Genomic DNA, 23,116 nt, shown 5'->3' with positions numbered 1-23,116 from the left:
TGTTTTTCTTAGCAAGATACTAAAACCAAATGCTCGTCCTGTGTGCATGTGTGGTGAATTCAATAGATACCGGTAACTGAAAAACACTGAGAAACTCCTTCTCTAATGCTGCTGCTGGCGGCAGGGGCGTGTGATTCAACAGACTGTGCTGCTCGGCTTTTGTGTTGTGTTTTGTTTAAACTAGTGGTAGCTGTTCTATGAGGAGGAGGATGGTGAGAGAGGAGAAAGGGAATTTGCGGTCTAGGCTCATCTGTAAATGAGTTTTGGGTGACAATAAAGCTCAATGGTGGAACCGCCAGACAGTTCTTACTAATTAGGCAGAAAGACCTCTCCCAGCGAAGTCACTGTAATGAGGACAAACTGTCTCTCGGTATGGCAGGACCGAGAAAGCCTGTCCTGCTTTTGTTCATCAGATGCTCCGCCATCCGCAGCAAATGGCTTCCCTCTGGACTGTGGGCTGTTTCATCTGGCGAAGAAGATGCCTTTGCCTGAAAGCCTACCAGACGACCTACCGAGTTCAGCCCCAGAGCTCAGGCCTTTGATGTTATTAAGTTAGCATTTTCCAGATTCTATTTTTCAGGACTCTCTTGTCTGTGAGATGCTTATAAGGCCTTTCTTAAGAAAATAATTTGGGGAGATTCAGGCTTAATCAAAATCAACATTTTTGAAAAAGGCAATCTCTCCGAGCTGTTCATGCCCTTGGCCCGCGAACCCTTAAGTGGATGCAGTAATGTGTTCTTCCCCAAACATCTGAACGCAGATGCTTCTAAAGAGAGAAAGGCTTACTAGCAGCTCACAAGACCCCAAAGCTCTGCAGAACACAATGAGGGGAAATGCCGTCATAAATGGTCGCGAGAAAATAGGTCATCTTTAAATGAAAGGACCATGAGAGAAGGTGCAAAAGAAAGTTGCATATCTATGTCCCTTATCATTACAACCACATCAGTTTTTCCCGGAATTCTCAGCCAGAGAAGTCAAACTGCTCATCATGGAAGTAAAAGTCCTGATCTCTTGGACTTGCTCTCTCACACGAAAACGTCCTGTGTGTTACACTACAAACATTTTAGAATTCATTTCTCAGGGAAGGAAGCAGAGGACTACGGTCTCAGGACTGGCTTAACACAACACACTGCTCACTTCAGAGACGCAAGGGGAACTTCTCCCGCCCCAGCTCTGCTGCTGGGCCCCCGGCTGGGTCTACACGTCCAAAGCACAAGGCAGGAAGTGAGTGCCTCCCACCAGGCCCACCTGATCACTGTGCTCTGACAAGAGCCCTCCCTCCAGTACCACACAGGGAGGCCATCTGAGACCAAAGAACACGTACGTTTCAGTGGAAAACTCTTCCACTGTCTCTGAAAGTTCCAACCAGCTTCTCTGGCTCTGAGGTAAAGGCCGGGTCTTGGGCAGACCACTCACCACTCCCCCCTCCCCCATCCCCTCCCCCGGCCAGGAGGGAACTGCTCATTTGAGGATTCCCTCCTATCTAATCCCACCCTGACCCTGGAGCAGTAAGCGTCGCTGGTTGCGGATTCTGCTCGAAGCTGCCCTTCATGCCCAAGTAAACAGGTTGCGCCTAAGCAGAAACGTAAGGCACAGAGACAATTGGGTTGCCAGGCTGAGTGGCTCGCACAGCCCCTGGGCTTCCTGGCTCAGAGCAAGGCTGCAAATTCAATTCCAAGATGAAAACTTAGAAAGCTGCTTTGTTGTGGCTAATGTTCAAGTTGGCCCACGAATTAATGTCAGTAGCTGAAAGGCTGCACCTCATTTTTCAAAGGATTATCTCCTTTTAATAAAGGAGACGATCAAATAGGTAAGTCACACTGTCCGGCCCCTCCCCCACCTTCTCCACCAGGGGACAAAGATGAAGTGATTTTAACTCTGAATTAAAAAAAAAAAAAAAAAAAAGGCCTGCAAACATTTTTCCTCAATCAACCCTTCTGCCCAAAAGACTGTTCACCCCTGTTTGGGCACACAGGCCTCCCATGCTTTAGACTTTAATAAGTGTCACCAAGCCCTCTGATTCATGTACGTTCTTCCAGATTGCCAATCCTGAGCTGGCTCCAAACACATTTTGCATCTACTGCTAATACGTGGTGGCTTCCTCATGACTCAACCTGGTTGTTCTCAGAATTTTGCTTTGTAGTTTTTCCATGTGAGGCAGCTTGTCCCCCGGCTATTTGCAGTCCTCAGCTGAGGGCAACTGTCTTCCACTCCTTTTGAAATTTCAGGCTACACCCAAGGAATCACCACCTCCCGAGTGCCCAGACCGTGTGGCCTTCTCAACTCCCTGCCTTCTTGGTACAGGTGATTGGCCGAGGACCCCCTTCCCCACTCAGAAATGCCCAAGGCCCCCAGCCAGCCTCTCCAGACAGACAGCATCCTGGCCCCTCCCAAGGAGGGGCAGGGAGGAGCTGTGCTCCGAGCACAGTAAGACGGGAGCAGCTTCCTGGCCCATGAGTGTTGGATACAGGAGCGCAAGGGCTCCTTCCTCCAAGTTTAAAGGAGTGACCCAACATTCAGGCTGATCGTATCCCTGAGTGACAGACATATCACTTGAATCCAGTTGACGTCACGTAGCTCAAACTCTGTGAAGGCCAGCTTTGCACCCTGCTGCATTTCACTGTGGACTGTGTTTGCAAAAGACAATGAAAGCCAATGACAAAATACAAGCATTGATCTTTGGATTTAGACAAAATGTCTAACAAATGGGTATAAAAACGCCTGAAGACTCAACTTCTGTTTTTATGCAATCATAAGCCAAGTAAATCGTTCTGGGCAGGCACAGGGCACGGACTACGTTAAGCAGCACTGATGTACGCGGTTACCTGACGCGGACATGTTTCCCATCGATATTCAACCCATTCCCTGGGAGAACACAGGATTTCTGGCCCCTTCTCTGCTCATCTGAGTGTGGTCCAAGCACATAGCTAAGTTCTACTGGTTTCTGCTTGAGCACACCACCTCCACTTGGTGGAGAGCTTCCTCAAATACGCACCAGCTCGCAACCCTCACTGCTCCACTGGGGCTCGACCTTATGTCCTACCCCTCTTTTTTTTTTTTTTTAAAAGATTTTATTTATTTATTTGACAGAGAGAGAGACAGCCAGTGAGAGAGGGAGCACAAGCAGGGGGAGTGGGAGAGGAAGAAGCAGGCTCCCAGCGGAAGAGCCCAATGTGGGACTTGATCCCAGAACTCTGGGATCACGCCCTGAGCCGAAGGCAGACGCTTAACGACTGAGCCACCCAGGCGCCCCAGTGTCCTACCCCTCTCTTAACCCAGATTCCACCTGCTCTTCGTGCAAACGTCTCTTCCTGCCCACTGCTCCCGTTCTTGCTGCTCATTTTCAGGTTGGCCCACGAATTAATGTCAGCGGCTTAAAGCCCCGGCAGGCTCCCAAGGGCCTGCCTATCTACGGGGTAACGTCGCTTGCCCTACTCACCAGTGTCGTTGGGGTATTTGTCTCCCCTGGTGCACGTCCTCCCGTCGTCCTCCTGGATGTAACCCTCCCGGCATTCACAGCGGTAGCTGCCCACGGTGTTGATGCACGTGTGCGCACACAGCGTCTCGTTGCTGGTGGCACACTCGTCGATATCTGGGTTTGGACCAAAGGCAGAGAATGCTCCGTTTTAGAGAACTCTCTCCCCACACAACAGGTGACATTCAGCGTGGCCCTCCCATGAATGTGTGCAAAGGACCCTTTGCCAGCCTCGATCAGAGAAGGCTGGAACAGCGCAGGATGCTAAAAACAGGAGCCAGCATGCCCAAAGTGCCTCAGGCCGTGTCACCACCGCGGCAAGCTGATTAGTGATGGGGTTTCCGGTTGGGGCTCTGCCACAGCCAGGTCATGTGGCCTGGTGCAGGCGCTGCCAGCCCTCCAAATTCCCATCTACAAAGCATGATAACGATGCTGGCCCGAAATACTTGGCTGGGCTCCTCAGAAGAAGAAATGAGTTGACAGATAGCAACACACTTTGAAAATCAAGCATCAGAGCCATGATTTTCTGCAAGGACCCGAGTGGGCCAAGGGTTTTTATGTCCCCCCACCCCGTGGTTACAGCTCTAGGCTCTGAGCAGCAGGATGGTGACCCAAGGTCGGTTAGGAGTGGCTCCTTCCCAGTTGAGAGAGATAATGAAACCTGAGAAAAGCCACTTCTGGCGAAAGAAAATAGTCACGATGGGTCTCATGGAGAGTTTTCCCCAGGAAATTTCGGTGTCATCAATGACCCAGACAGACTGCCCATGAGCTGTGGAAACGAGCCATGAGACCATCAAACAAGTCACCAGTCGGAGTCCACATGAACTGTGCACATCACAGACTCGCTCCCCTGCGGAGTGGGGCGGAAACAAAACCGTTTCCCACCAGGGGAAGAGAGGGAGGCTCCGGTCTGTTTCCTGCTCACTGGCTGAAGACATCAGGTGGCAGTGGGGGGTGGGGGGGACATGACACTCAGTCCTGACTGTGACCATGTGGGAGGCAGACAGAGCTCAGCCCTGCACTTTGGGACGCTGACAACGTCCCAGCCACTCCCTGGACCTCTGGCAGGCCCGTGTGTGTGGTCATTTGGACATTACCCTGGCAGTATGTACTACGTCATCCGTGGAATAAGTGTCACAGCGGCATTCACCTGTGCAATCGTTCAGGCTGACCACCTTTCTTCACAGGCCTCTGCCCTACACCTAAGTGTGAAGCTGCGTCTCCTGTCTGGAGGGAGGATGAGGTTGAAAGGAGAGAAAGAGAATTCTTAGCAGAACGCTAGTTTTGTGGAGCCCCAAATGGGAAGCAGAGTACCGTGGCTTCCATAAACTGAAAGAAGAGCCCCTGCGCCTGGACCTCAGAGAGACAGAGTGGTGCGCCATGTTCTCTGCAGGAGGCGCCATTGGTCCCGACCCCAGTCACTTAGTGGTTTCAATCCTCTTCTTTGTCAGTGTGGAGTGCCACCACAGGTGCCACTGGGGAGCAGCTAGGAGGCTAATATCTAGACCTTCTCTTCAACTAGAGCCCCTGTTGGGGCAGAGAAGGAGGGGCCACTCATCACAGCTCGCTTATTCTCCCCTTGGGACCATGTGTCTGGCTCCTCGCTTCATCCTCCAGCTGATTCTCAAACTTGCCTGTGCACGGGAGTCACTGGAGACATTTGTGTAAATGCAGATTTCTGGACCCACCCTCAGGCTCTGGAAGTGAGGCCAGGAATCTTTTTGAAAAACAAGAACCTCAGATGTTTCTGAGGCAGGTTAGCCACGGCCTGACCACACTTGGGGACACATGGCTCCAGGCGACAATTACCATCACCCTGTCTTAGAAACGTGAAGAGGGCATGGCTGGCCAGTGAGGGAAGGACCCTGCCGGTGGCGAGGGACGGGGCGAGCTCGCTCAGCTGCAGTCCAGGTGGCTGGCTTCAGCTCCCTCTGACTCACTTTCCCTCTGACTCACTTCCAATCTGCCTGCCACATGGGCCCGTCCTCCTTCCCGCCTCGCTGCCTAGCCTTCCCCGAGGAGGGGGAGTCTCGTCTGTGTTTTGACGTTTCTGCCCACTTATATTCTGTTTGACGTAGTTCTCGTTTCCGCTTGACAATGCTCCCCTTCTCCCGCTCTCGTCTCTCACTGCCTGGTGGACCCTGACTGGCACCAGCTCCCTGAAGAACTCCTCGGCCACGGCTGCTTTGATCAGGGCAGTGACGGCTGGCATACTATCATCTGAGCGTCGGGACAGAAAGGAAGCGGCAAAGATCAAAGCAGCCCCGGGGAGCTGCGTGGAGAGCAGCCAGCAAAGGCCAGCACCGCCGCCCCCGGAGCCGGAACACGAGCGCGTGACGCCCACACACCCAGGCAGTAGGGCTTCTCGCGCTTCCGGTGTCGCTCCCGGTCGTAGCGGAACCCCGGGTAGCAGGTACACAGCACCCGGCCGAAGTTATCGGTGCACTGCTGCTCACACGGCGCCTCGGCGCACACGTCGTAATCTGAAAGAGACAAGGGTGCGCGCGCATCAGCCACAGTCGCCCGGCACATGGGGGCGGAGACGCTGCGCCTGGGTCTGAGACGCGCCTCCTGCGCTCTGCCCAGAGCCAAGACACGTTGCTGGCGACATTTACGGGGGGGGGGGGGGGGGGATAACTCCTGGGGCCACGGGCGGCCGCCGCATGCCCTGTGGTCTGCCACTCATCTGGAAAGCAAAGGTGCTCTGGATGGCCGGGCCCTGCAGCGGCACCCGGGGGCCTGTTCGGGCTTTTCCACCAGCTACGGTCAAGACAGGCAATTCCTTCCAGATGAACACTAAACAACAGTCGGCCCTAGTGAGGGGCGAGGGCACCATCGCGTGAGGGCTGGAAGTCACGCAGGCCAGGAGGAGCGTGAGGGAGGCTTTGGAACAGAGCTGGTGTGAGGGATGCAGGGCTGGAGCGCGCGAGCGTGCGTGCTTGTGTGTGTATCCTGCCTGCTGAGGAGGGGCTGGGAAGGACTGGAGATCTCTGGACTCCCTCTTACTTGAAAAGAATGAAAGCATCTCCTCCTCCCAGTCCTTACAAACTGATGTTTAACAAGCCTCTGAAGGGACTCTGGCTCTAAGTCAGGAGCTCCGGCTGCACATTTACCTCCAGACTAGATCCAGCATCTCGATCTCTGCGCTATCTTCCCTAGGTGCTCACAGATCAACGATCCTCGGGCACGGAGTAAGCCCGGCTTTGCTCCGCCGCATAGGAAGGTGGAATGGGTGGGTCTGTCAGCCTCCGATGCAGGCGGGGTCGTGTGACAAGGATCGTGCCTTTCTCGTGAGGACCTGGAAAGCTGCCCCTGCTAAATCCTCTCCCCTGCAACTGTGATGCCAGGTCTGCTTTTCCTGCCAGTGTTTCCTGCCAGTCAAACATGGTTTCCTCAGCTACATATCACCTCTGGACAGCCAATGTTGTTTTTTTTTTTTCTTTAAGATTTTATTTACTTATGGGGTGCCTGGGTGGCTCAGTCATTAACCGTCTGCCTTCGGCTCAGGTCATGATCCCACCGTCCTGGGATTGAGCCCCACATCAGGCTCCCTGCTCAGCGGGAAGCCTGGTTCCTCCCTTTCCCACTCACCCTGCTGGTGTTTCCTCTCTCACTGTGTCTCCCTCTGTCCAATAAATAAAATCTTAAAAAAAAAAGATTTTATTTACTTAAGAGAGGGAGAGCAAGAGGGAGAAGGAGACTCCCCACTGAGCAGAGAGCTCGATCCCAGGACCCTGAGATCATAATCTGAGCCAAAGGCAGATGCTTAACTGAGCCACCCAGGTGCCCCTACGCAGCCATCGTTTTGTGCTCTGTACTTCTTCTCTTGCTCCCGTGCTTTGCCCTATTTGCGGAATTCTATACTCTGTCCCAGGCCCTAGGCTAGGAGGCATGCAGCAGTATGCTGAAGAGTATGGGTTCCGGAACCAGCCCTCCCAACTCTGCTACTATCTCTGTAACCTCAGGTCCTTTAGGCTTCATCCTCTTACCTATGAAATAGGGGTGACAGTAATACTGCCTTTATGGTGCTTTTATGAAGGTTAACTTGGATGATGCCTTAAGCACAGTGCCCGACACACAGTAAAAGCTTAACCTGCTCTTCTGCTGCCTTCATTACTAGCTCTTACTATTGTTTGGTTATCTGGCAAGGACTGTGTCCCCTGGAGTAACTGGCACTACTCTCTTCCTACAGTTTATGCTCAATTAATAATTGTTGAGCTAGAACAAATCACATTATTCTATCCCCTGGCCAATCACAATAATACAGCAGGGCTTAGCAAAATAGATCTGGTTGGCAACCACTACTCTGCTCTGCGGTGGTAGGGCAAACGCAGCCACAGATAATACTTAGGTGAATGAGTATGGTTGTGTTTCAATAAAACTTTATTTACAAAAATAGGCAGGGGGTCAGATTTGGCCATGTGTGTGTGACTTTTGACTTAAAACAAATACGAGGTAACCACACTCTTTTAAATTGCACCTTCTCAGCACATGTGTTTAGAAATTCTAGTCTCTTTATTATTTGCCAATGTGGGTAGGCCACAGTACCCAGATATTTGGTCAAGCATATTCTAAATGTTTCGGTAGAGATATTTGTTAGGTGGGATCAGCATTTAATTCGGTAGAGTCTGAATAAAGCAGATTCCCCTCCAAAATATTTGGTGGGCCCATTCAATCAGTCGAAGGCCTTAGTAGAAAAAAGACTTCCCCTAAGGAAGAGGGAATTAAAGTGGCAGACGGCCTTCTGACTCAAATTGTAACTTTCTTCTGGGTCTCCAGCCTATCCTACAGACTTTTGATTTGCTAGCCTCCACAATCTTGTCAACTAATTCCTTTAAATAAAATAAAATAAACCTGTTCCTCTGAACAATACACTATCTGTTCCGAAATTCTACATTTATACTTTGCATTCTTGCTAATGGGAATCTTTATGACTAAAGAGATCTTTAGTAAGAAGCCCACGCACGCAGACTTATTCCCACAGATTAAAACACTTAAGTGTTCTAGCGACAGCAACAGAGCAGAAAGTTAGTTACGGCAAGGCTATGATAATCGCAGGTGTCTCAGGCTCCACTGAGGGTGAGGGGAGACTACTTTCAGGCTCTGATGTTTGAAACCACAACACCTAACACATTTCAAGAAACCCTAAGTATGTGGTATCCATGTAATGTGTTTTTATTTAGGCTGTGCAATGTCTTTAGCTGGGATCTTAAATTGACTGGCCTAAACTTAGTTTTCTTAGTATCTGCCAAATTGAAATATAAAGGACACAGCTGCAGACTGAGGAAAACTGGCTTATAAAAGAATGCAATTATTTTGACCTTTGTGGGGTTTTTTCCCACCACGCTCTAACCAACAGAATTGGCTGACAGTGAGAAATTCAGTCTCAGAGACGCCCAAGGCCACATAAACCATCTTATGTAAAGTGATTTCCTAACCAACCTTCCTAAAGCAGCTTTTTCAAAGGTCCCAGCTTGGTTTAATGAACTCTTCCACCCTTTCACCGAAGACAGAAATATGCAGGGGGGATTCATTTATTTCTGAGACGAAGAAACTGCTCTCGATGAGATAAAGCAACATGATTTGGCTTGGCTGGGCTTCTCATCCTTCACAGAGCCCAGGCTTCTTGGGTGACAGGGAAGAAACCTATTTCTCATTACCCACCCACCTCTCCCCGGCCCCAGGCAAACGAATCTCCCGCTCTCTAAACAGTTCTTAGTTTCTCTGGACCAGCGTGGGATCTTTCGCAGCTCTCTTCCTCCTACTTGTCCATGTCCTGGGCAGCCCTCCTTGATCAGCCAGCTGCCCCTCCTTCCTGAGACCACCTCGGACTGCCCTGGTCCTCTGTGCTCCGTGCCTCCTCCAGACACTTGCTGCCCTGAATGCCTCTACCACACATGTTGTGGTTATTATTAAAAACAACAGCAGGAACCACCATTTATCAAGCACTTAATAAGAGCCAGCTTCTGTTCCAAGTACCTTACATGTGGTAATACTCTGAAAACCACCATGAGTCAAGTACTAATACCTGCCCACAAAAACTAAGGTAGGATGTATGTTATGGACTGAATCCATGTGTCCTCTTGAAATTCACATCTTGAAATCCTAACCTCCAAGGTGATGGTATTGGGGGGGGGGGGGCTCTGGGGGGCGGGGCTTAGATCATGAGGGTAGAGTCCTCATGAAGGGGCTTGGTGCTTCTATACAAGAAACCCCAGAAAGCTCCCTCGCCTCTTCTGCCATGTAAGGACACAGCAAGAAGGTGGCTATCTGTGAACCAGGAAGCTCTCACCAGACATGGAGTTTTCTAGGATCTTGGTCTTGGACTTAGCCTCCAGAACTATAAAAGAAATAAACATTTGTTGTTTAAGCCACCAGACTATGGTATTTCTGTTACAGCAGCCAGAATGAACTAAGGCAATACGGAAACTGTAATTAAAATTCAGGTCTCTCTGGGACGCCTGAGTGGCTCAGTTGGTTAAGCAGCTGTCTTTGGGTCAGCTCATGATCCCAGGGTCCTGGGATCGAGTCCTGAATCGAGAGCCTTGCTCAGTGAGGAGTCTGCTTCTCCCTCTGTCTGCCGCTCTTCTGCTTGTGCCCCCTCTCTTTCTCTCTGACAAATAAGAATAAAAATAAAATCTTTAAAAAAAAAATTCATGTCTCTCTGATTCCATGCTGTCCATACCCTGTCTCCCCGGCTTGAGGGTGTGGGCCTTGAGTGAGGGCTGGGCCAAGGTCTGACACTGCTCTGTCTCCCCAGTGCTGGCTGAGCACAGGGCTTGAAGGGGCTATGAGTTTAACATATGAAAAGCACAGAGAGAGGTCCGGAAGGTGCTTGTGTTCTGTGTATGAAATGCTGATTAGGGAAAGACAGCCTCTTTACCTTAAAACCCGAAATACAAGAATTGCTCAAAATATGTGTATAAGTTGTGTAATGATTTAGTGATCAAACTGGAAGAACTTAATGCCAGAAAAAATGAAATTACATACAGATAACCCACATACATTCTATGTACATCCGAACTTTATAGACACCTAATGACTAGTCACAAACAAGGTAAGAAGACATAATCTTTTATATTACATACCTTCTGGGATGCATTGTCCAAGAACAAATTTATACCCTTTGCAGCATTTTTTCCTAAGAGACAAACAAAAACGTATTTTAAATGGGATGTTAGATTAAAAATATAATTCTTCTCAGTTACTGAAAGACTTGTGCCCAGGAAAAAGGTCTAAGGGAAAGAAGGGGAAGTGTAGTTTTAAGGGAAGCAGAGATAAAAGAGGAAATATCAGTAGCACACGGCCACATCCTCCTTATAGCAGGATGCCTCTTTCACCACATAATATATGAAATTAATCCCTTGAATCCTATGAAGTGGATTAACACAAAGACATCAAGATACTTAGATGATCAGAGGCCTACGGGACATAAAGGAAGTTTGAAGCTGGCCAGGCCCCTCAGCCTACAAGCCAGGGATTCACATAACTTACTAATTATAAAAATTAGCTAATAAGTAATTATAACATAATGATGGCTAATTAAAATAATAATTAGTTCCCTAATTATTATTAAGACTGAGGCTGGAACCCAAGCATTCTGACTCCCATTTGAGTGCTTGCTTTATACCTGTACCACATATGGTACTGAAAGGTGTCTAAATTATCTGAATTAAAAAAACATCAAACAGGCAATTCATTCACTCATTTTGAGAGAGAGCACGTGGGAGTGGGGCAGAGGGGGGAGAGAGAGAATCTCAAGCAGACTCAACGTTGAGCATGAAGCCTGATGTGGGGCTCCATCTCACGACCCTGAGATCATGACCTGAGCCAAAATCAAGAGTTGGACACTTCGGGGCGCCTCGGTGGCGCAGTCATTAAGCGTCTGCCTTCGGCTCTGGGCGTGATCCCAGCGTTACGGGATCGAGCCCCACATCAGGCTCCTCCGCTATGAGCCTGCTTCTTTCTCTCCCACTCCCCCTGCTTCTGTTCCCTCTCTCGCTGGCTGGCTGTCAAATACATAAATAAAATCTTAAAAAAAAAAAAAGAGTTGGACACTTAACTGACTGAGTCACCCAGGTGCCCCAACAAACAGGCAATTCTAACAACAATTTCCAAGACTTGTATCTCTGCCTGAGGCAGAGAAATGGTGTCATCAGTTCAAAATGTAAATCTCCACTGGAAAGATTATGTCTCTGGGATGGAGTTGTAAGCTCCTAACAGACCAACCCCCTGTAGATAACTATAAACTCTGGACAAAACAGAAGCAAATCACCACCGGTAGGTTATGGTGAGTAAAGAGAGGCAGGCAGGATTTAAGAGGAGAGTTGAAATTTTGAACAAGGGACCAACCCAGGCTAAGTTTCCTATTTTTTAAGGCTTTAGCCTATCACTGTTGCTATGTTGTGTGGAAAGCTAAAACACAGGGGACCCATGGTGTGTTTTGGCTTGATCCAATGGAGGACAAACCTGGGGCAACCAGAGGAATGAAAAATTGAGGGAAACCCTGGAAAGGAGAGTGCTAGAAAGGGGAGCCTTAAATTCTGCATATAAATTCTTCCCAAGCTCTGGTAAGCCCTGAACCACACCTGTGAGGAGCAGACTCAAAACATCCCGGCTAATTACAACGCAGGCTTGAGCTGTAGCCTACCATGAGACGGTTTTCATATTACATCCCACCAAGTTACTTGCCTGCTAAAGGAAAAATACCAACACTTCTTGGATGACTAGAACAGGATCCAGGGTCTCCACAACGTAACTTGTACGTTGAATGTGACCCATTGTCAAGGGAAAGACAATCAATGATGCCAACTCCAATTCCAGATGTTGGAATTATCAGACACAACGTTAAAGCAGCCGTTACAACTATGTTTGATGATATAAAGGAAAATACACTCGTAATAAATGAAAAAGTAAGAAATCTAAGAGAAATAGAAACTATGAAAAGAACAAAATAGAAAAGCTGGGAAATATATCAAATTAAAAAAAAAACCATCTTGCTGGACGGGTTTAACAACTGAGTGGTGACAGGAAGTGGGAAAGAATTAGTGAATTTGAAGATATAGGCACAGGAAATTACCTAATTTAAAGAGAAAAAAAAATGATTTAAAAAAAATGCACCATACCTCAGGGACTGGTGGGACAATTTCAAAAGCTCTAATGTATGGTATTTGTCTATGTGCTCCGGAAGGTGAGGAGAGAGAAAATGGAGCCAAAACCAAATTTGAAAAATGGTTGAAATATCCCAAGTTGATGGGGCGCTTGGGTGGCTCAGGTGGTTAAGCGTCTGCCTTTGGCCCAGGTCATGATCCCAGGGTCCTGGGATTGAGCCCTGTGTCAGGCTCTCTGCTCAGCGGGGAGCCTGCTTCTTCCTCTGCCTCCCTCCCTCCCTGCCCCACTCACGCTTGTGCTCTCTCTCTCTGAAATGAGTTAAAATCTTAAAAAACCCTCAAGTTTAGTGAAAAACATAAATTTACAGACTAAAGATGTTTAGCAAACCTGAAACAGGTTAAATATGTACAAAAAATGTACAAAAAAAATGTCTAGAGACATCATAGTCCTCCTGCTGAAAACTAAAGAGACAATCTTGAAAGCAGGCAGAGAGAAAGTGCACGTCTATAAGCGTGTGGCCATGCACTGCTCATCAAAAGCGATGGTAACCAGAAACAGTGGTAGGACATCTTTTACATGCTGAGAAAACAAACCAGCCTGTCAATCCAGAATCCTATACCTGGTGAAAACACACTTCAAGAATGAAGATGAAATAAAGACGTTTCAGATTAAAGAAAACCAAGCATTCATCACCAGCAGAGCTGGGTGATGAGAAACGATAAAGGGAATTCTTCAGAATAAAAAGGGTACCGGGGAAAACTTGGATCTTTAGGAAGGAACGAAATGCCTCATGCATGGTAAGTGTCTGCGTACATATAATAGGCTATTTTTTTCATGCGTAATTATTTTAAAGCAAAAATTATGCTACTGTCTTGTGGGATTCATAATGCAAGTAAATTTAACAAAGAGAACTACAGAATTAAAAATGGCAGGGTTGTAAATGGATCTACATGGTCACAAAGTGTCTACACTGGGTGTGAAAGTGTACAACACTGACATTTCCACTGTAGCAGACATTCCCTTTGTTCTCCATCTCTCTAGCCTCATTACTCTTCCCTTTCCTCCCATTCTCGCCCAGCTGGGCTCCTGGGAAGCTTCCCTTGACCACTTCCAAAATCAGTATGTTAATTCAGAGGCTAAGAATTAACCTGGGTGCGGTGAATTTGCAAATATCCAGAATATAGCCCAAGATCTTTTGCATTGACTATAAAGGTTAAACTATCATTATAAAAAAAAAATCAAACGATTTCTTTGTAACCATAAGAGCAATCACATTCAAGTTTATTCCCATTGAAATACTGCTCTCAATCATTTGTATTTGGACATGCTTTCTAGGTGGACGGGAAAGGGAGTTAAATATGGCCCAACGACTGGGAAGTGCACATTGCCTGCATTCTATCGATGCTTCCGTGTGGGTATGTGAGCACATGATTTGTATGTTGTAGTGAATATGGGGGCATGAACCACAGATTTGGGAAATTAGGCATTATCCGGGTCCCAAAGCAAACTCCCACCTTTGTCAAATGGTCCAAACCTTCCACGAGGTAAACAAGGCCTTCTAAGAAGAATCTGATACACTTAAATGTATTTTTCCATCACATTTTAGTAAGACAATAATTTAACATTACTTTCTACATTTACAAATTAGTATACTCTAGTTATATTATTGGTCAAACCAATTTTATTCTTTTTAAGATTTTACTTTAAGTAATCTCTACACCCAACATGGGGCTCGAACTCACAACCCTAAGATCAAGAGTTTCGTGCTCTCCCACTGAGCTAGCCAGGTGCCCCTGTCAAATCAGTCTTTGTAGACTGGTCTGCTAGGCGGGTTACCACTCACAGGAGAAACTTCAGCAATCTCTTCCTAAACCTTTTTTTTTAAAGATTTTATTTATGTATTTGAGACAGAGAGAGAGTACACGTGAGAAAGAGAGAGCATGAGTGGGGCGGGGTGGGGGGGAGCAGGGGCAGAGGGAGAAGCAGACTCCACGCTGAGAGGGAGCCTGATGCTGGGCTCGATCCCAGGACTTTGGGATCATGACCTGAGCCGAAGGCAGATGCTTAACCAGCTGAGCCACGCAGGTGCCCCTCTTTCCAAAACTTTAAAAATTTATAAGAATTTTATTAAATCCATGTATAAACTCTATATAAAATGTATTAAAATGTATAAATGTATACAACTTACAAACATGTCTGGTAAGAACATTCTGAAGTCGCCTGGGTACAGCAGCACAGCCTCATTTCTCCCTGCAACACTTCTCATGTGCAATCCGACTGCGGTGGACAATCTTACTTCAAAAACATAATAAGTGGGCTTCCATCATAAAAACCAGTGGTATGTGGGATGCTCCCGAATCGGACTTGAGTGAAATAACGAAGGGTCCCCTCCCCCGCAAAGGACGCATTTGCCAATCTGTATCTGTACACTCTATATAGATTATTTTGAATCTTTCCTCAGCATATTTTGTTTTATGTGTGTATGTGTGTGTGTGAGAGAGAGAGAGAGAGAGAGATTGATTTACCGCTATGAAGGATGTGTGGCAATATCCAGAGTTTTCCAATTAGACATAATTTCCCAACATCTCCAACTGATTCATAATTTTACATGACAAGGGAAGCCCCTGGGGTAGAAATTTATGATTATTGTTATTTTTAACAGAGGTAGAGGATCTACCTTTACATTCCATGAAACTTACACTCTGTCTAGTTTTCCATGGCGTAAGAAAGTCCAAGTTCCTAACCACCAGAAAGAAAACTGCTTAATAGCATGTTCATTAACATTTTACAGCTCTTACTGTATTACTTGAAGCTGTCCTACAGAAAACCGTGAGGAGGAAGAACAGTACCCCAGATTATCTGAAACCCAAGGCAATCACAGGAAAGTTGGATGGAGGGGAAACACGTGTTTTTGATACATCTTAAGTACAGCAGCACATTGAAACATATGGTTCTATTTGTCTCCTTCTATTTAAATAGCGCACCTAACATACAGCCGCTGAAAAGTTCGATGGCATTTCAAAGTTCATGCACAAGGATGTAACTCTTACAACAATCTCTCTTTCCACGTCCAAGACAGCATACTTGGGCACTCTGATCTTGCTGAGCATTGCAAAGGCTTGGGATTATCCATTTAGGGGAGCCCAAAGTAATCTGTCATTTGCCTTTTTATGAAATCAAATAACAGTGATTGGATATGCTTTCAAAAGCCTACGGAGCTCTATCAGGAGATCTAAGCTTCAGAATGGCCATGCTTCATTTAAATACCTGCTCAGTTAAGAATTAACTTCCCCTTGGCCATTTTTTTCTTAATTGCATACCTAACACCATCTCTCTGCTTGAGAGAAGGAATTCTGAGACTCCAGGGTACCTTCCTGCTTTTGCAGAGTTCCAGGGAAGACTGCGTTATGTTGCATGTTAAACACCCATTCAACATAAACCACCATTTAAAATAAACAATGAAATATTCCGAAGTATAAAAAAAAAAAACACCACTGGCCGCACATGTCATGCCATTTCGAAGATTGATTACAACATCATTTGTGTATAACGAAGTCAAGAGAGCCAAAGTGAAATCTCCCGCTCATTATGCAAGCACAGACACTTCTTAGACCGAGCTACGAACATGGTGGTGTGGTTTTTATCTTTAAGAAAAACAAACGAAGATGGGAAAAGCTCATGTGGATTCTGGGGAGACGGTCCTTCTTAATCCGCTTCATGTGTCATAGCTGGGTTTTCCAAATGCGAATGCTTTTCTCGTTTCTTGGCGAGGGGAAGTGGTGATCAGAGGTGGCTGTTACATAGAAAGGGCAGCATCCACTAATCAGGAAAGTCTGTGGAGGCTTCCCCTGGGTGCCCCGGGGCATTAACACACATACAAAGTCATAAATAAAAACAGTGCATCAGAGATCTATCCCAGCAACCAAGTGTGTGTGAGAGCTTTTGGAAGGAAAAATGGAATCAGGAAAACGATGATAGAGATACCATCATCGGACTGGGTGCTGTTAGCAGGTTCTAGAAGAGCATTAAAAACAAAACAAAACAAAACAAAACAAAACAAAACAAAACAAAACTGCCTATAGAATTAGAGGACAAGAAGGGGGCTTGAAAAGTCAAGTGAGTTATAAGGCAAGAAATATTTCAACACTTGCTCCACTGCAATCGTAAATTTTCCTAAGATTTATTTGGGGTGTCCTTTGCATAGCTGTCTAGATATGCACGAGACGGAGAATTTTTTTTTTTTAAACGAGAGAAAGAACTGCACTGTTTAGAGTATTTTAGGGTTCTCTGGGCCAAGCTACATGCAGCAGATGGAGCAATGGCTTTGGGGTCAAGCAAATTTGGTTTACAATCCTGGCTCTGTCATTTAAAGAGCTTGCGATGTGACCTTGGGCTCATTTCTTAAAAAACTCGCTGAGTTTCAGATTCCTCATGGATAAAAGATGAATAATAATATTTGCTTGCAGAATTATCCCAGGGATTACAGATAATAAAGGTACCTAGCACAGGGCCTGGCTTAGGGCCGGACAGTGTTCTAGCTGCAGCTTTATAAACACAGCAAGGAAACAGCAAGAGCCACTCTTAGATGCCTTCGTGTTACCGCTCATCTCTTCCTTCCACTTCTTATTCAATGGCCGGTATCTTCTTCCAAAAACAAAAGAGGGGGAGGGGAGAAAGGAAGGAGGGAGAAAAGTTTTGCTTTCAAGATGTTGCAAAAGTAGTATTTTTGGCCTCTTCTTTCACATCCCAAATAATGGGACTAAGAAAAACACAAGGTCAAAATCCATGGATTAAGAACATGATTCTAATATGGAGTCTAATAGGAATATGGCCAGTAGATGGGAGAATGGGAAGTTAATTTTTTTAAAAGATTTTGTCAGAATGAGAGGGGGAGAGCGAGCCTGCAAGTGTGCATGGGCAGGGGGAGGGGCAGAGGGAGAAGCAGGCTCTCCGCTGAGCAAGGAGCCCATGTGGGACTTGATCCCGAGCCCCTGGGATCATGACCTGAGCCGAAGGCAGAGGCTTAACTGACTGAGCCACCCAGGTGCCCCTGGGAAGTGATTTTGCAGAGTGGAGTAGCTTCAAATCTACGAGCATCCAGAGGTTACCATGGAGAAGCCAACACCCTGCAGAACCCCAGCCTGACTTAGGAATCGTACACACCAGGTCCCGAGGAAAGGGCAGGCCAGAAGAGAGCAAGACATTCTGCAAGCGTGGTGAGAAGCTGGACTTCCCGTTCCCTCCCCGCCCCCAGGCACCCTCTGTCAGCTACCCTGCATCCACCACTGCAAGGGGCAGAAGGTACAGTCTTCGGAGAAACGTGTACCCGAGAAGCTCAACGAGCAGATAATCCTGCCCAGGCACACAGAATTTCCAAACTTTTTTTTTTTTTTTAAAGATTTTATTTATTTATTTATTTGACAGAGATAGAGATAGCCAGCGAGAGAGGGAACACAAGCAGGGGGAGTGGGAGAGGAAGAAGCAGGCTCATAGCGGAGGAGCCTGATGTGGGGCTTGATCCCATAACGCCGGGATCACGCCCTGAGCCGAAGGCAGATGCCGAACCGCTGTGCCACCCAGGCGCCCCTTACCACCCAGGCGCCACCCAAACGTTTTTAAAGAACCCCTTCAACAGAACATCTCATTCCAACACCACGAAAGCCTCCTGCTGATGGCTTCTGAAGGCCAGCCAATGGCAGCTTCCCCACCCCCCAACCAGCCAGTCCTAAGTGGAGAGAGGCAAGGCTGGGAAAATGCAGACACCAGTATGCATGGTCTCTTTCCACCCCCTAATCCTGCCGTGGCGTGCCAGACATGGGGCCATGAGCGCCTCCTGCCAGGAACAACACAGCCCACCAAACGCTTGGGACCACATTAACGGCCTGAGGATGGATGGATGAATTGATTGATTTTTAAAGATTGTATTCATTTATTTTTTAGACAGAGACAGAGAGAGAGAGAGAGAAAGCACGAGCGGGGGGAGGAGCAGAGGGAGAAGGACAAGCAGACTCTGTACTGACCCCAGAGCCCAACTTGGGGCTCGATCTCACGACCCTGAGATCATGCCCTGAGCTGAAATCAAGAGTCAGTTGCTTAACTGCCTGAGCCACTCAGGCGCCCCTAAAGTCCTGAGGATTTAAAAATGGTCCTGAATTTCTTCGTAAAACTCCTGTAAGAAAGCTTTCCTCTTTCTTTCAGCCTTCTTCTTTTGCCAAAACTTTTATTGAGCTTTGCATGACTTCACATGAACTACTAGAATTCCTTTTATACCAGATGCCCTGAGAACAAAACCCAGTAAAATGACTCATCTCCCATCTAGGCATGCGTGGTTCCAGCCCTTTCACCAGAAAGTGCTTCTCCCAGGCAAATCGAGTTAAGATCATGTTTACTCTGGCAATCAATTAAGGTAGAAAGAAAAAAAAAAAAAGAAGCAAACAAACCTACCTATTTATTCATCTACAAAGCATCTTGTTCCTGCCAAATCTCAGTGAAAACATGAAGAGAATCATAAGGAGTATGTTACATATAACACGCTCTCATATGCACCATTACTGTTGGTCAAGATCAAATGTGGAAAACAGCGTGGCAGTTCCTCAACAAATTAGACACAGAGTAACCACCTGACCCCACAAGTCTACGTCTGAGCACATACCCGAAAGAAATGAGAGCAAACTCAAAACAGGTATTTGTCCACAGCAACATCGTTCACAACAGCCAAAGGCACAAACACCCCAGATGTCCCTTGACAGATGAATGAATAAAACGTGATACACACAATGGAGTATTACTCATCCTTTACAGGATGTTCTGACACGTGCTACAATATGGATGGAACTTGAAAACATTAAGCGAAGTGCAATCACTCAAAGGAACGAATATTGTACGACTCCACGTACAGGGGGTACCTCAAGTGGTCAAAGTCATAGGCAGAAAGTCGAAAGATGGTGGCCGGGGGCTGAGTGGGGAGGGAATGGGGCGTCGTGGGTAAACGGGTACACAGTGTGAGTTCAGGAGGATGAGAAAGTTCTGCAGATGGATGGAGACAGTTGCACAACAGTGTGAATGTGCTTCATGCTACTACTACACCTAAAAATGGTTAATATGGTAAATTTTATGTGTATTTTACCACACACACACACACACACACAAATCAAATGAGGCGAGAATGCTGTTGAAGTCACTCCTCTAGCCAGTAACCCCCTGGGCTTACCTGATACCTAGATGGTATCATCTAGGTTTTAGTTCTGTGAATTACAGAACTTTTTTTTTTTTTGGCATGTGAAGATTATTCTTAGATGGGGCTGAGCTAACAAGCAGAAAGCATTTATCCCTACAGGCTGCAAGGGGTAATAATCTATTCATTCCACAAACGTTCATCATGTACTTCCCAGGAAGACAGAAGAGCTGGTGGTGAAGGTCCTGGCCCTGGGGGATGACCTCCCACGTTTGAATCCAGGCTCTGCTGCTTTCCAGCCGTGGGACTCTCGACAAATGACTTAAAGTCCCCTTAGCTTGATGTCCTCGTCTGTAAGATGCGATAGTAACGGTACCCACCTCCCTGGCTTGGTATGAGGGGTCAAGGAGTGAAGAAGCCTGCCGAACTCAGTACGGTGCTGGCATACATCAAACACAAAACCTAGAAAGAAATGGGCTGGTTTTCCTGTTGTGTCCCCACTCCAATGCTCGCCTTCAAGGACGCTGGGGTATTTTAGGGGCGGCGGCCCCAGGAAGTGAGCAGCTTGCCACAGTCTGACTGCCCATTGGCTTGGCTTTCAGGGAGATGCAGCCTCTGTGACTGCAGTTCAAAAGCCAGTGTCTTGGCTGTTTCGTTTCCACGGTCACTCCAGCACAAAGATGATCTTATCGGAACGCAGGAGAAGTGAAACCCTCTCGGGCCACTAACACGTTCCATTCCCCTCTCTCTGACCAGCGTAATCTCTGTTCTCAACGATGAAATGCATGCACATGACCCGATCTTGTACTGTTTGCTCAAAGCTGGCCCAGGAACTCCTGGGAGGTGCAGACAACAGCCCAGGGCTGAGAACACGTGTGGCCACCTTTGTACGTTTCTGCCAGCACCTCCCTGTCTCCCTGCCCTGTCAGGGTTCTCAGACGCACATGGTCAGCGACCTCCGCAGAGAGCTGCCCGGAGTCTGCTCGGTTCCTGGAGACGAGAACCCAGGACTGAGCCACTGCCTCCTTGCCACGATGCCAGTGCTCTCACCCAGCTCTCTTCTCCCTGGTCCCTCCTTCCTTGTCTCCCCCGAGTGAGTTCTCTGCCCCATCAACCCTCATCATCTTGCTTGCTGGCTGCCTCTTCCCTAATTCATTTGAGAAGTTGATCATTTCTAAAACATAAGAAAAAATAACAAATTGAGAGAGGTAGTTTGGCACTATCTTTGTATAAGAAACAATAAAATTGTGTCTGTGAGTGTGTACACACACACACAGGTTGTGAGATCTCTTCTCATTAAAAAAAGAAAGGTTGGGTTGGGTATTCACAGCTCTCTCTATGTGGGTAAGATGAAAGCTGTTCCTTGTGGGGTTTTTCTGGAGATAAAACTGACATAACTTCAGAGCAGTTTCAGACGCACAACATATGGATTTGATATTTGTAGACACTGTGAAATGATCACCACAGTAAGTCAGGTTCTTTTTTATGAGTTTTCTCACTTTCCTGCGATGAGCAGCTACTGATTTTTTAATAAGAGAAAATAAAGGAAATAATAATAATAATAAAAAGGGATCTTTAGGGATTTTTCGAGGGCGCTTTGGTACATTTCTAATGCCAGGCTTGGCAACGGTTTTGGAAGCTGCTGGTTTTGAAAGCTGGTGAAGGAGTCACATCTGCGAGCACGCGTCAGAGCAGTGCCCACAGGCACCTGTCAGGATTTACGTCACCCAGAGACTCCTCAGGATTGACATTCTGGACAAACTTGACCAACTAGGTTTCAACCAAACTGCTCTTGGCCAAGTCACCGGGAACCAATATATGGCATTTATTAAGAAATGCCTTCTGGGATCTAGTGTATCGTTTAGAAGGATGTTCATTCTTTTTCTCACATCAGAAAACTGGTTTAATAGAGGTTTGCCTTAGAGAGGATTTTAATACAACCATTTCCCCCATTCATGAGGCACATTTAAGCAAACGCATCTCTGCTGATGTTTATTACCATGGCTGCTAATTTTTAGAAGTGCCAGGAACCGTGAGTCGTGTCTCACTCTGGGTCATCATCCGTGGACAGCGCGTGGAGAGTGGAGGCTGTTCCTTGCAGCAATACAGTTCACCCTATGCAGTGACACCGTGGGGCCCTGGGCCCTAGTTGCTGCTGTGTTTTTATTCTATCAACCCTCTAACCATCATCCCAGGAACACCTGAATGGTTATTTATTTATTTATTTTTAAGATTTTATTTATTTGAGAGACAGCATGAGCGGGGTCGGGTCGGGGAGGAGGAGTGGAGAGAGAGGGAGAGGCAGGCTCCCTGCTAAGCAGGGAGCCTGACGTGGGGCTTGATCCCAGGACCCTGGGATCATGACCTGAGCCGAAGGCAGACACTTAACTGAGTTACCCAGGTGCCCCTGCCTGGTTATTAATAATCTGCTACAATGGCATTCATCAAGAAAATCATATCTTCAAGCACTGAATTATTCACGATAAACCAAACAATACAAGAAGTCATCCCTGGTTACCAAAACATCCTGAAGTTTCCTGACTGGTCCTCCGCCTTCTCCTCCCACCGTGGGCTTTCTCTGCAGCTCAGCCAGCCTTTCCTCCTGCTCTCTCTCCTTCAAAAGGTGGATTCAGCTCCAGGATTTCAATTCTGACCTCTCTTTAGGACTCCTAAACTGCGAACTCCTGGGCAACCTAGTTGCATTCATTTTGCTTGCCTGTATTTTCCAGATTTCCTGCAATGATTGGGTGTTAACTTCCTTAGTGAGAATGTGTTATATCTTAAAACTAATAGAAGAGAATTAACTTCTCACTGCGAAACTGGAATAGAAGAGCGTCCTCGATGGGGCTAGAGCTCAAAGGCAAAGAATCCACAAGCCTGTTTTTAAACAGAGCCTTCTATCTTTCTCCCTAGTAAGAGACCCAGATGGCCCATGACAGCTGCACTTCCAGAGGCCATGACTGCAGCAGAGATAGAGGTTTCTCCTTACCTACTTCTTGTCTACTGTAACAAGAGCCCAAATTATAGCTGGGTCCATAACCATCCAGAATAGAAGGAAACATTCCCCTGCCTCTCACCCACCAGGTACTGCCTTGGGGATAAATTGGGCCGCAGGAGTGAGCAGCAGCTGTGACGTGTGCAATGTTTAGGAATTACCTTTACACGGGAGGGGCGCATTCTCTCTCCCTCTCACCTTCCCACGTGTAGAGCACGAACACGGGAGGGCACCATATTGGACCTTAGCTCAACACTGGAGCAGCTCAAGGATGCTGTCCAGCCACCATATGAATGAAGGACTCGGGACGGTTTTGTGTAAGAGAAACTTCTACCTCGTTTAAGCTATTATTTTTGGTTTC

The 23,116-nt window shown here is 47.0% G+C and overlaps 1 protein-coding gene across 1 annotated transcript in view; it reads right to left on the bottom strand.

The window, feature by feature from the left end:
* The window catches only part of CCBE1 (collagen and calcium binding EGF domains 1), a 225,886-nt gene that overhangs the window by 24,429 nt on the left and 178,341 nt on the right, over positions 1-23,116 (bottom strand). The window contains exons 3-5 of the mRNA XM_026496408.4: positions 10,564-10,616; positions 5,824-5,958; positions 3,440-3,592 (exon numbers count right to left, since the gene is read on the bottom strand). Coding sequence (XP_026352193.2) covers positions 3,440-3,592; positions 5,824-5,958; positions 10,564-10,616 — 341 coding nt within the window. The remainder of the gene's footprint in view (positions 1-3,439; positions 3,593-5,823; positions 5,959-10,563; positions 10,617-23,116) is intronic.

This window comes from Ursus arctos, unplaced genomic scaffold (assembly GCF_023065955.2).
Source record: "Ursus arctos isolate Adak ecotype North America unplaced genomic scaffold, UrsArc2.0 scaffold_17, whole genome shotgun sequence".
Lineage (NCBI taxonomy): Eukaryota > Metazoa > Chordata > Mammalia > Carnivora > Ursidae > Ursus > Ursus arctos.
This window is presented reverse-complemented; position numbering and strand designations above follow the sequence as displayed.